This window comes from Notamacropus eugenii, chromosome 2, assembly GCF_028372415.1.
Source record: "Notamacropus eugenii isolate mMacEug1 chromosome 2, mMacEug1.pri_v2, whole genome shotgun sequence".
Taxonomy (NCBI): domain Eukaryota; kingdom Metazoa; phylum Chordata; class Mammalia; order Diprotodontia; family Macropodidae; genus Notamacropus; species Notamacropus eugenii.
The window spans coordinates 39,159,200-39,173,557 of record NC_092873.1 but is presented as its reverse complement, the minus strand read 5'-3'; the positions used below and the strand labels follow the sequence as shown (position 1 = coordinate 39,173,557).

Genomic DNA, 14,358 nt, shown 5'->3' with positions numbered 1-14,358 from the left:
AGTTCGATTCTAAACCCTTTGCTTTGCAGGAAATAGGATGCAAACTACCCCTGTCTCTGCCCTTCCCACCATGTAAACCCTCCTAATAGATGGTGAGATAATTCTGAATCTGTTGTATGCCAGCCTCTTATACATAATTAAAAGACCAGATGACTCTCCTCTGTAACTCTCTGGTCCATCTCTGGTGAGGTGATGCCTTCAACCCCCAGACCCCAGCTGGCACCTATCTTATAGGGTACAGCTGCCCAGATTTTTAGCATCTTGAGAAGGAAGAGAGGTCAGTATTTCATATTGCTGTGCCTTGGTGAGACGGCTTATCCCCAAGAGACTAGGCCTCTGGGCTGGGGGTTCAGGGCTTTAGGTCTTTCCCTGATTGGGGAGGGGCAGATAGAGGAATAAACAATGTGGAATCCCCTACACACAGGGGTATGCTGGAACCAGTTCCAATCAACAAGCTAATCATTAAATTTTCAGCGTGAGCATTTATACCTCAGAGATTGGTAAATGTCAGAATTGGTAACAATCAAATCAGGGTTGTTTTATTGGTTGTCTAGACTTAAGAAATTAATAGAGAAAATAGTAGTAATGCAATTAAGCTTAAAAGTGAGCTGAGGGCACATGTTTGGGGGTTTTTTTCCCCTAGAGAACTGGTTGTTAAACCATTTATCAGCACATCCCTGCCTACACACTACAAGTCATCTGTTCTGATGTCCCCCATAGGAGGCTTACCTCAACCTTTGTAATGTAATCACCCCTATAGGGCCACCTTCTGACTCTAGGAAAACATACAAGTTAATTAGCCTGGCACCTAAGGACCTTCCCAATCTGGCTCCAACCTGCTCTTCTGTCTGATTTTAAATTTCACCCCTTCCTGTATTCTCCATGGTATTCCTTGAAGTCCTGCCATTTTCCATTTCTGTGCCTTTGCATAGGCTTTCCTCCATGACTGGATGGTACATGGCATAGAGTAAGTACTTTATAAGATCCTTTGTCTTTCCTCCTTCCCTTATTTTTTTCCTTTCTTCCTTCTTACCTTCCTCCTTCTCCTTCCCTCTTTCTTCCCTTCCCTTTCTCCTTCCCCTTCCCCTTCCTTTCTCTTTCTTTTCCATCCTACTTCAGCTCACGTGCCCCTCCTTCATGGCATTACTCTTTATATTAGCCAAGTTGAAAGGATCCCTCTTCTCCTGAAAGTGTTCTAGGGCACTTTGTCTGGATCTCTCCTATACCACTCTTAGACCTTACTCAATATTAGAATTATTTATGTATATGTCAATACATTCTTTCATCTACTCCAATGGAATGAATTTAAGTGCCTTGAGGAAAGCCATAAGCAGAGCAGGGGGACCAGGCCCCCAGTCCACTTTCCAGTCTTTCCTCCACACACTGACATCCCGCATGTTGACTTATTTGAGGACCTTCATTTATAACACTCCCTTCTGTGTGCTTTGCAGAGACAGTCATCCACACTTGGAATGCTCCCCTCACCTCCCCCTCTTAGAAGCCTTAACCTAAGGAACTCCTTTGGCATGAATATTTTCCAAGTTCCCCTACCTCCTGGAGTCTTTGCCTGCAAGGCTATCCTTGCTTTAGGTGTGTGTGTGTGTGTGTGTGTGTGTGTGTGTGTGTGTGTGTGTGTGTGTGTGTGTGTGTGTGTGTGTGTGTGTGTGTGTGTGTGTGTGTGTGTGTGTGATATACCTCTGTATCTATATGTTGTCTCTCCTATTAGAATACAATCTTCTTGAGGGCAGAAGCTTTTCCCTGTATGTACCAAGCACAATGCCTGCTACATAGTAGAAACTTTAAAAATGCTTGATGATTGACTGACTGATTGAACGTGCTGAAATTTAGAATGTGTAGACAATTGTTTTAGATTCCTTCAGTAAGGTAGAAACAATTAAACTTATTCTGGTTTAAGAAAGTTCCATGATAGCATATAGGGAAATACTGACCTAAATTTTTCAGCTACTGGTTTTATTATTTTTGGAAAAACTTGATATGAGGAATATAAATTATTACTTTAAAATGTTATAGCATTGAAAGAAGTACCTAATTTGGTTTTTAATATGGAATTAACTTTAATAAATGCTTCAGAAAACTCCCAAAAAGGCATCAAAAGGAACAATTAATAAAGAAAACTGAAGAGAAATAAATCTATGCTTCTCTATCTGGTCTAAGTCTACACAAGAAGACTGCCAGAAACCTGTGGAGATTCTGAGAAGAAACAAGCCAGGGGAGGCAGAAGGTACAGTTCCAAAGGGGTCCTGGCTACAGCCACAGCAGGGGAAAGGAACAGGGGTAGTGGCCAAGCAGCAAAGCACTTGGGGTCTTGAAGGAAGCATTCTACCAGCACAATCAACAACAGCCATTTGGGACCTATCAAGATCTCATTAAGATATGGAACCAGCTCCCAGGATAGGACTGTGCAAGGAAGAAAAAGAGTTCAGGCCAAAACGTGAGTGGAACCAGTTGAGCTAGAAGTCAGGATATGTGTAGAGGATGGGGCCTAATCTTAGCCATCTCATCCAGATCAGCAAAGGACTGGAGGCTGACCTATCAATGTCCCAATACAGAAACTGAGGCTGGCAATATTAGTAAACAAAAGAAGTGTAGATACATGACAAAGAAATACTAGAGGCTGAGACAAACAACTAAATGTAAGCACCCAGTTCACAAGGATAATTACTTAAATTGCAACATTCCAGGTGTCACTAAGCCTTCAGAGTGGCCTCTATGCATGTCCTAGGATCTCAGTCTCCATTATCCCCAAATTGAGTTAATTTTTAGAATGCTTTTCATACTGTTTCTCTTAGGCATGAAAAAATCTAGCTATGGCTCCTTTGGAGGGTCTGATATCCATATGAAAATTATCCTCTATTTAAAGCATGTTGCCAATACCATAATGTCAAGAACAATTGATACGAAATGTGCCATCTTTCAGAGAGACACTGTGTTTCTGCCAAGCACTAAATCCACCACCATCCTTCTCAAAATAGAACTGAGAAAGGCTTTCAAGCCAAAGAGGGAATCCTACCAAAATGTCATCTTAATTACTTAATATATTTGAATGGTATCGAGTTCTAAGGCTCCCTTAAAGGCATATTAAAAAGCTCTTTCATCTCTTAAAAACTTTCTCCAAAGATACCAAGATGTCATTTAGACAATCAGAGTGTTTCAAGGGAGACTAAAGACTTTGAGCTTGAACCTGAAGGTTAAATTAACCAAAGGATCAATACAATACACGACTTGGTTTTTTCCAGGTCAATCACATTAAATAGAAAGCTGAAACTATGTTAAGAGACAGATTAGCATCCTGAAGTCAAAGCTTAATGGGGAAAACACATTTGGAGTCATTAACACCTACACAATACCAGTTTTACTGCATACTTTTGGCCTAGTAAAATGAAAGACAACGGGTCTCTAGAAAGTATCCGAAGTACAGTGTTAATGAAAAACGGGGCTCATTACCCCATGGCAGCTATGGAAAGTTGAATATTTTCTCACTAAAAAGAGGCTCTCAAAGGAAATGAAAAACAGGTCAAGAATATACAAAATGATTTTGGATCAAAAATATCTTAACAATAGAAACAATAGAGGCTGACTGTAGGTATTTATCACTGGATTTGCTGAATGTAACCAAAAGTGTTTTTATCTCCAGATGGAGGCTATGGTGTTGCTGAGATCCAAGAGCGAAATCAAAAGACCCTCTATGGGTGACAACCACCTAAAACTCAATCAACAATATTGCAACAAAGAAGCATTTAAACAAGTGACTGAATCAGGGATATTCGGCTATAAAAATTAATTTATAAAAATCTATAAAAATAAAAATGGCAATTCAGGATCAAGTCACTGCCACCAGAAACTACAGAAAAGATTAACCTTAATAAGTGAGAATTTATTGATCAAGGTAGATTATGCAGTGGAATGTCGTATGTCATACAGGATGGAAAAACATATTATCTACCAGATACCTAGAGGGACATAATGAGGTGGCAGGAATTTTACAGGGTATCCCAAAAGTTTTAGTCTAGCTTTAAGTTTTAATAATTTCAGAAGCATATCACATGTATAATGGGTATTTTGTGGTTTGCCTTCTCAATGGATAAGAGAGGGTCTGGAGAGAGGGAGAGAATTGGTAAGTGAAAATAAAAATTTTAAATTAAAAAATTAACATCAGAAGTGTAAATTCTACATAAAACTTACAAAAAAATTTGAAAGGCTAATTATTTAAAATTTCAAAATGTTGAAATGTTGCTTATTAAAATTCAACATAGCTATTATCTTGTGCTATATACTGTTCCAGTTGATTTTCACGCTTTCTTAAAAACTTCTATCAGCTGCTTCTCAGCAAGTGAAAGGACTGCATTTGTAATGTTGGTCTTGAGCTCACCCAAAGAACGAAGTTTCGATGTGACCTCCACAAGAATCAGACTAATGGAGGTAGATCAGGTAACCAAGGTGACCAACCATCCATGAGTCTAAGAATGTCATCTTGAAACTGTTGCACATGCAGTGCATAATGACAAGGTGCCCCATCTTGTTTGTTTTTTTAAATTCACAAAACTAGATAAGTGTAAAATAAATATTAGTAATTAAATTTTCAAATGATACTTTTTGTAAGTTTATGGTAGTTGTGCTTCTAAAGGTATTAAAGCTTAAAGCAACACTAAGACTTTTGGGACACCTCAACCACCAGAGGCTAATAAACTCCAAAAACTAATAACAAATAGCATATTCTTCATAAAACCTCAGACCATCATGGAGAATTCAACAAATGTCTTTAGTGAGAGAATTGTTACCCACAATTGCTCACATATAACACTGATCTATAAAAATTTAAGAACAGAATTTTAAACAGCTATCGCTGTATCAAACATTCCTAATCTCTAAACTACACAAAATGAAAAGCTTTCAAAATATAGAGATCTAGCCGGAAGAATTACAACCCTGTGACAACAGGACAAGGTTCAGGTCTTCTCTGTTACTCTGTATGTTACTTGACTCATCCCCAAGATGTTTTCAGTGAGTCTACAGAGGATAAGCTGACATCCCAGTACTTTTATTCAAGTAGTAAAACACAGTTATGTTTTATCCACCTGTGCCACAGGCTGTCAAATATTAAGTATACATCACAATAACAGGGTCTTTCCCTAGACTTGTTTCTATGTGAATTCCATCAAAACATGATGATAAAAATGAGATTACTACAAATAATACAAATTTAAGTCTTTTAAAGTTTACAAATTACCTTCCAGACATCTCATTGGGATCTCACAAAAAACTGGTGAAGCAATCCAAAAATCATTCTATGCACTTCACAGAGGAGGAAACTGAGATTTAGAAAATTTGACTTGCCAAAGGTCATGTGGCCAGTGAGTACCGAAGTCCATACTTCAACCCAGTACTTCTGAGTCTAAGACAAGCAGCAATTCTTAAAGCAAATCATGATGCCTTGGGGAGCCTCAGCATCCTCATCTGTAAAATAAGAGGCTTGGACTATGCTCAGGTCTCCTTCAGCTTTCGATCTACATGCTCATGATCCAACAAGATGAATGGTGTGTGGCTGTCTGGGAGGCTGCAGGGAGAGGAACCTGGGGTAGGATGTCCTAGTAAGCACCACTAACAAGCTGACACGCAGAGGGAGAGTGGGGACAGGCATCAAAAAATCAGTGTACTTGTCAGCAGCAGGGGACCCTTCAATTAGGCATAACCCTCAGACAGAGTTATTAAGCAGGAAGAACATAAAGCTACAGGTCTCTTTGACAAGACACATTTTTTACATTTCATGAAAAACATGAAAAAAACCCAAATCCCCAAATGATGGAGGTTATATTTCTCCAGAAATCCATGCAGCTGTCTGAGGTCTCGCCACCTCCACTCCCCAGATCAATGCTTATTAGAGTGATGGGAGCCAAGCTCCCCTCTCTGGCGCCCAGTCGGGCTCCTCTGCCTGTCACAGACAATCCTTCTAGCCTGTTTTCTGTTGGCAATTAGAGCCTGCCTCCCCATGCCACATGGCCAGGCGGCAAAGGGAGAGGCTTGAGACCTGGGGGTAGGGGTGGGGGCAAGAGGAAGGAGAAAATAAGCCAAGGGGAAATCTCAGAGAGTTCAATTTCATGCATTTAGGTCTTTGATGTCCTTTAACCTTCATATTTTAGTATTTTTTAAATTACCATTCATCTTTTATTTCTATACCATTTTCCCCCAATTTTTCCATTTCCTCAACCTTCCCCTGAACTCTCTCTTGTAACAACAACTAAGTTAAACAAAACATTCAATATAACGACTGTTTGAAAATGCATATAGTATTCTACCCTGATGGTGCCCCACCTCTCTACTCAGAGAGGGACCAACCCAGTCATAGGAACTTGGGGTTGCAGGCCTGGAAAGGACCTTTAGAAACAGAGGATCATTGATTTGGAACTAAAGGGGACTTTAAGGTCCCACCCAAACACATCATTTTACAGAGAAGGAAACTGAGGCCCCAAGAAGTTAGAACCCAGATCCACGGTCTTTAAATCCCAGGCTCTCTCCACTTTCCTATATTGTACTTTGACATAGAGGCACGTCAACTAGGGAATGAGGGGAGAGGTGGGCTTTTAGAGGGGGAGGGGAGCCTACCTCTTCCTCGGGCCCAGGTGTAGGATCGACTGGTGCTGATATTCCTTGGGTCACTCATGGAAGGCTCTATAGGAGGGAGTCTGAAGTGGGGTTCACTGGCTTGGCCCGGGATTTTCAGCGGCAGGATGTATTTTGGCAGTGCTTTGTAAAACCATGCTCCGGACCTCTTCCAGACCTAGGGATAAGATGCGTTTGCAGTGGGTGATACCAAGGGGTCCCCTCTCTCCCCCAAGCCCACTGTTTTCATTTTAGCCTAGACCTAAAGCATATTGGAATCAGAAAGACCTGAGTTTGAACCCTCTCTCAGACATATCCCAGCTATATGACCCTGGCTGAGTCACTTTACCTCTGTCTGCCTCAGTTTTCTCATCTATAAAATGGGAGTGATAACAGCCCCTACCTCCTAGGGATGTTGTGAGAATCAAATGAAAATATATGTGTCAATGTTCTATAAATATTAAAATGCTATGAAAATACTAGCGAATGCTGTTATTTCAACAATGAAGAGAATCCCTCCATCAATACAGGTTAGCAACTTGTATGTAATTTACAGTGTTAGAGAATTGCCTACCATAGGGAGAGCTTAGGTGGGGGACTGGTCCAGTATGAATCAGAGGCAGACCCAGAGGGCAGGTCTTCCTAACTCCAAGGTTGGCCATGATGCCAGGCCACTTCTCTACACCAGCCATATTGCACAGAACCCTGCAAGGAGCCATGATATCATAAGGTTGAATGCTGTCTCCTCAGCATCTCCGTGGATACACTAAGGGAGTTGAGGAGCCAAAATAAACCACCAAATGCAGGAGGAAATGAGTCTCTCTGCCCCAAGACTGGTCCTTGGACAGTGGGTACAATCTATTGCCTTGAGCATCTTCTAAGCCTTTCTCAGTTGGCAAGTCTGCCAGAGCCAGCAGCTCTCCTGGCCCAGCCTGGGTTCTCTCTCAGGCATGGTGGAGCCTCAGAGGGTTCTTCTCCATGCATCTGACATGTTATCTCTCTCCTCTTCCCCTCTTTCTTCTTGTTATTTATTCAATTCATCATGCAATTATTAATGACCTACTAGATACTAGGAGTTGTGTTTGGCAGACAGCAATAAAATGGGCCCTGCCCCCAAGGTTTAGAACAGATCCTTTCAGAATAGGGAGGATCTAACATTCTGTTTGTGTTCCCCAGAACTCAGCACAGGGTTTTGCACACACTGTTTCATTCATTCATTCAAAGATCTTACATTTTCTGATTCAGTTATAGAGCTTATGGTGATCTGCACTGGGGAAAGGAGTTTCCTCCCTCGTAGTTCTCTCGTTATCCCATAATAATAATAGCACTTATACACCAGTCAGCTAGGTGGCTCACGGATAGAGCAGTTGGCCTGCAGATGGCAAGACCTAAGTTCAACTATGACCTCAGATGCTTATTAGCTGTGCAACCCTGGGTAAGTCACTTCATCCTGTTTGCCTCAGTTTCCTCATCTGTAAAATAAGCTGGAGAAGAAAATGGCAAACCGCTCCCGTATCTTTGCCAAGAAAATGTCAAATGGGGTCATGAGGAGTTAGACACAACTGAAAACGACTGAACAACACTTACATAGCGCTTTAAGGTTTGCAAAGTGCTTTACAAATATCATCTCATTCAATCCTCACAAACTCCCTGTGAGGTAGGTACTATTACTATCTACAGCTTACATATGAGGAAACCGAGGCAAATGGAGGTTAAGTGACTTGCCTGGGTTCACGTAGCTAGTAAAGTATCTGGGGAAGGATTCCAAATTAGGTTCTTCCTGAATCTGGATTCAGCACTCTATCCATGGTTCCACATAGCTGCCTACACAATGAAATCACAGGTTCCATTTTCCTTCCTCCCCACCCCCAACCAAATAGAAAAATGTCAGCTATTACTGTGATTTATACATATTTCTGGTCATGTCCCTTTTTTAATTCACTGGCCAAGCTACATCATCATCATCATCTTCTCCTTCTACTCCACTTAAATTTGATTTAAAAGCAGAATGGAATGACCTTCTCCTTAAGTAAGTCAGACAAATTCCTAGAAAGTCAGAGTACTGAGTAATGTGGGCCAGGGTCTCCCATTGTATCCTGGGTCATCTTCAGCCATCCTGATGAATATCTGGTCACTGGACCCAAATGGCTCAGGAGGAGAGAGTGAGGCTGGTGACCTTGCAGAGCCCTCCCTCCCTCAAATCCAAGTCAACTGCAATGTCATGTCGTCATCTTGATGTCACGGTCCTCTTCAAGAACAAAGAATAAACACAATAAAAGGTGCCCTCTATGCCCCCATCTTCACCCAGGACAACACCCCAGACCTACTACTCTATTCCCCTACTACTCTAATTTTTTGCTGTTGTCCAGTTGTTTCAGTCATGTCTGACACTTCACAACCCCACTTGGCGTTTTCTTGGCAAAAATACTGGAGTGGTTTGTCATTTCCTAAGGAAACTGAAACAAAGTTAAGTAACTTGCCCAGGGTCACACTGCTAATAAGTGTCTGAGCCAGGATTTGAACTCAGATCTTCCTGACTCCAGGCTCAGTGCTCTACCCAGTGAGCCACCTACCTACCCACTCTAACTCTTACCATTCATCTGAGATCTGCCTGTGATCAGTGTGTCTAGAGAGGGCATAACAGCCTGGTAAATGCTATCATAGCGTGGCTAAATCATGTTATTTGGAAACTTATCTTAAAGAAGTGCCTGAGAAAAATCAATTTAAAAAGCACTCTTGCAAGGACCCAAAACATTAGGTGGCCAAAATTGCAGCCCTAACCACCAATTAGAACGCAAGGGAGCAAATGAGATCAGGGCCGTAGGCTTTCAGTGCCTACTAATGCACCAGGGCTTTGCAGCAACATCCCTGCAGTGGGATGAAGCATTGAATAAGGAAGAAGGAGAAAGAGGGCGCAGGCAAATAAACCAGCCCAGGCAAGCCGTGGCTGCCATCTGGAGTGCCTGGTGGGATCCACTGGGAAGCCAGGTGCCCAAAGGTCAAAGGCCCTGCTCCAAAACAACAAGGCTCCAGACAGCAGCAGAACAGGTGGGAGATGGGGCCTGGCCACCTTCGTTTCTGGACCATGGAGCTTGGGATTTTCTAATTGAGTTTTATTTGAGTTTGGGCTGCCTCCTGAGATAGGAGAAGGATTGGCCAGGCTCCTCCCTGTCTTGCTCCCAATGCAGGGATGTAGCTAATTCTTTCCTTTAAACTTCCCTAGAAATTTAAGTGGCTCAGGAGATGTCTTGCACAGGACAGCCAGTCACAGGGTCACCTGGCTCCTCCCTTGGGCATTTGACTGACAGATCAGCTGTTGTCCATACTCTGTCTGTATCCCTCACTATGCCCAGAGGAGGAGGAGGGGGAGAGGTGGGAGAGGGAGGAGAAGGAGGAGAAGAAGGTCATCTAGACTTGTGATTTCATTCCTATTGAGGAGTTCAAGATGAGGAAAGTCCCTCTCCCAGTAAAGACTGGCATCTTCTCTGCAGTTTCGTCTTAGTAGGCATTGCCAAATTCAAATATAAACAGATACATAAGGTTTCCTGCAGGCAAAGACTGACTTAGAAAACTACATATTAACATTATGTGTGCTGTATTGTATTTTTATTTTTTTTGTTAACTATTTCCCAATTACATTTGCATCTGGTTCAGGCTACTCTTGGAAGTGTTGGGGACCCCAGGTTTGACACCTTTGGTCTACAACACTGAGAGATTAAGTTATTTGCTCAGGGAGGTATCAAAGTAGGAACTGAACCCAGTTTTTCCTGGTTCTGAGGCCAGCTCAGTCCATGCTTCCTCTAAAAGGAATGGCACTCTATAAAAAAAGAGATTGACATTAGTACTCATTATTGAGTTTATAAATAATGAAAAAGGTAGCATGGCCTAGTGGTTAGACAGCTGGGTCTGGAGCTAGGAAGAGCCATCCATTACTCATCCTGGCTTCATCTCTCAGTGATCCAGGCAGAGCCATAGAGAAAGTGCTGATCTGTACTGATAAAGCGACTTCCTCTAGAAATTCAAACTCTCTTAATAACAATAATAGTTCCCATTTAGTAGCACTTGATAGGATTGGCCCTATGAAGGAACAAACAAATGAAAAAATGAATGAATGAATGAAATTGGCTCAGTTGTAACTAACACCAAGTCCATAGTCAGTACATTAACCGTGCAACCCTATGGATGGTGCAGTGCTAGAATGAAGAGGGGAGAGGAGAACACAGAGAAAGAGAAGGTATGTGTTTATTCCTTGTTCTTGAGGAGTTTCCAGTCTAATGAAAAAGATCCAGGGTAAAGGGAGCAGCCAATTTGGAATCCAGGGATAGTGGGGGGGGGGGGGGCGCAGAGTGGAGCTCCTCTCCTCTACCACTCTCTCAAAATCAGAAGGAGGAAAGAAAGAAGACCCATGTCCTCGCACCTTCCTTCTGATCTACCTTTCTTCCTACCCTTCCATTAAAGCCTGGCTAAATCCCAGGATCCCTAGGAGGTTATTTCTGGACCCATTCCATGCCAGAGTCAGCTCCCCCTGCTCTGAACTCTTAGAGCTTGCCACATCGATTCTACAATGTTGATATATGTGTCTATGCCTCATCTCCCCAGCCAGTAATAAAACCAATTCCTTCCATCTGTGCCAAGTTGTGGAGCTTATAAGGCACCACGCTGGGGGTGAGTCAACCAACAATGGGTGCTCAGTCAATGTTTGTTGATTGGCTGACAGTGCCAAGTCCCAGCTGGGCATTTGTTGGAATGAGTTTTGACCCTGGCAATCTCTGTCTAAGGGACGAAGGGCAGTGGATGATGGATGGAGGTACTGGAGAAGATCAGGTTGGCTTCATTTTATTGCTCCTTTCCCAAACAGGAAATATCCTTTTCCTTCCCCAAATAGGAAATGTTGCCTTGTTGGCATCATTTGAGTTAAATGAACTGACAAACTGAATGATTATAGGAGAGGAAATAAAAGAGAGGAAAGAGAGGAAGCATCCAAGAGATGCTGGGGGAGATGGGTGTTGACCAACTGAGAAGAGTTCATTGGAGGAACACATCATAAGGGTAGGCTGCAATGAATCAATCACTCATGTACTAAGCACTAGAGGTACCAAAAAAGGGCAAGAACAAGTCCTTCCCTCAAGAAGCTTATATTCTAATAGAAGAGATCTCCTGTAGAAGGTGGGATTTCAGCTGGGTCTTAAGGAAGTCAGGGAAACTCTAAGGCAGAGGTTAGGCACTCCAGGAATGGAGAGGAGGCACGTACAAAGGTTCAGGGATGGTTATGGCATGTTGTATCAGAGGAACTGACAAGCAGGCAGGTGATGCTGGACTGTAGAACTCATGAAGGAGAGAAAAGTGGAAGAAGGATGGAAAGGTGGGTCACAAAGAATTTTAAATGTTAAACAGATGACTTTTTAATTGTTCTTGAAGGTAACAGGGAGCCATTAGAGCTCAATGAGACAATATAGCCACACATAAGTTTACCACAAATAAAGGCAGTTTAGTGGAGGGTGGACTGGATGCAGAGACTAGAGGATGAGAAGCCAGTTAGAAGGCTATTGTGATAGTCCAGGTCTAATTCCATGTCCTGGTGATCCACAGTGCAAAGGCCTCTATCTGATCAACATGATGAAATCAGATAAGTGCCCTATGTGGAATTAAAAGACCTGAATTCAAATTCAAGCCCTACCAGGCCCTTATTACTACTTACATGTCTTTAGGACAATTTGATACACTTCTCTGGGTCCAACTTTTTTCATCTGTAAACTGAGGAGGTTGGGCTCTAAAGTTTACATTCAGCTCCAAATCAATGTTATAAGATCCTAATAAGTCCTATTAAGTCATTCGTATGTCTTCTCCTCTGCAGAACTAGGGCTGCCAACCTAGCTAAGACACTCACCACCTCTCAACTGGACAACTGTGATAACCTTTTCAATGGGCCCTTAGCCTTCAGTCTCTCAGTCATCAATCCATCCTCCATCAAGCTGCTATTGTGACAATCTGAAGCACACATCTGACCTGCCCCTTCTTCTGCTCAAGGAACTCCAGAGTTCCCTTTCACAACTGGGGTATGGACTACTTTCTCATACCTCTTCCACATTTTCCCTCTTTACAAATTCTACTGTCCAACCACATTACTTTTTTCGCTATCCCTGATAGATAGATGAATAAATGGATGGATGAACAGATAGATGATAGATAAATAGCTATATGATAGATGATATATATAGATAGGTGATAGATAGATAGACAGACAGACAGACAGACAGACAGACAGATAGATAGATAGATAGATAGATAGATAGATAGATAGATAGATAGATAGATAGTGGCTCCCATGAGTAGAAACACTGTGGAAACATTACTGGGAAAGGGAATAGGGCAGAGTGAGAATAGGGAGAAGCTCACCTGAGATATGGCCACTGGGGGGAAGGGACTGAGGGAAAAGCATATGGGCATGTCTAATTTTAATTACCTGTTCCAACTAAATAGGCGCTAAGCTCTGTTGGTTCTGCATACTGAAGAAATACAGATGTTATCAGTGTTTTTCTAAATTTTCGCACCCATGAACAAAGACCTGGTAATCCCAACCTACTTATGGCTCTGAACAAGAGAAAGTCTAAGGAACCATTTGAGATGCAGGGACGATCAATCTTGAAGCTCATCTCCCTGGCAGCCAAGATAGGCTTAATTACTCTAACAAGTCCTTATAATGAGAGGGCAGACCTTAGTGGTAGACTTCTGGAGACAATGGCCTTTCTTTGTCATCTAACCACTGACCCTTCGAGGCCATCTTAGCACCTCCCGTGGGTCATCCAGTCAGCCATAGCTATCTCTCCTACCTATGCCAAACCAGTGGACTGGGAGGGATGGGGTGTTCTGGGAAGTGTAGGAGTCAGTGATCCTTCTCCACTTTCCAATGAAGCAAGGACAGACCGTATTTCAGAATCCACCTGATATACCTGAATAAGATTCAAGATCAGTATTTTGGAAAGTGCTTTTCTACGAGGTAGATCAATGCTAGGGGGAAGTATAGGGGCATGTTCTAGCTGATTAGTTCCGGAAGGCTGAGAAGTTGACTGTGGCCTGTGTGGGTCTCTCCCGTGTCAGTCCCACGATAACAACTGTTTTTATCCTCTGTCTCTCCAACCTGAAATCCCTGGCTGATTTCCGTTAGGCACTATGCAATACAAGCAGGTGTGTCTACCCTGAGACGCTCAGCCTGCTGCCCAAAATAAACACTTGGCTGTGACAGTAGCAAATTTTGGCAGGAAAAGCCCTTGGTGGGAATGAATCCCCCATTCTGCTCTTCCCAACAGTGCCATCCCGCCTGGCAACCAGGATTTCAAAAATGTTCACATTTCTAGAGGGAGCAAAAAAACCACCAAGCCCTCGCCCATTGCTGCAGAAACCATAATCTCCTCCTCGTGTGTGCTGTATTGTGATAAGGCAGGCAGAGCAGCCAGCCTTGAAAATGGCATTTAATGAGAAAAAGACAGACCCGAGCTAGACGGAGCTTTGGGGAAGGGGCACGAGGTATAAAATTTCTCTTCATATCCTTTCAGCATCCTGCTTCCCAGAGGCAGGCGAGTTTTCATTACAACTTCAGCTCACGGATCCACTTGGCTCTGACTGATCCAGATGGATATTGGCCAAGTTGTTCCCTAGGAGTTTTAATTACTGTGATAACCATCGCTAATTATTGGCATTTCCTTAAATTCGGTGGCTTGGAGAAGGTTGTAATTGTAGTGA

General features: G+C 42.6%; 1 protein-coding gene across 6 annotated transcripts in view; it reads right to left on the bottom strand.

Moving 5' to 3' along the window:
- Positions 1–14,358, bottom strand: part of RPH3AL (rabphilin 3A like (without C2 domains)) — a 169,552-nt gene that overhangs the window by 56,577 nt on the left and 98,617 nt on the right. For all 6 annotated transcript variants that reach the window (XM_072639913.1, XM_072639908.1, XM_072639912.1 and 3 more), the window contains one exon: positions 6,622–6,796. In XM_072639913.1, the coding sequence (XP_072496014.1) occupies positions 6,622–6,796 (175 nt within the window). The remainder of the gene's footprint in view (positions 1–6,621; positions 6,797–14,358) is intronic.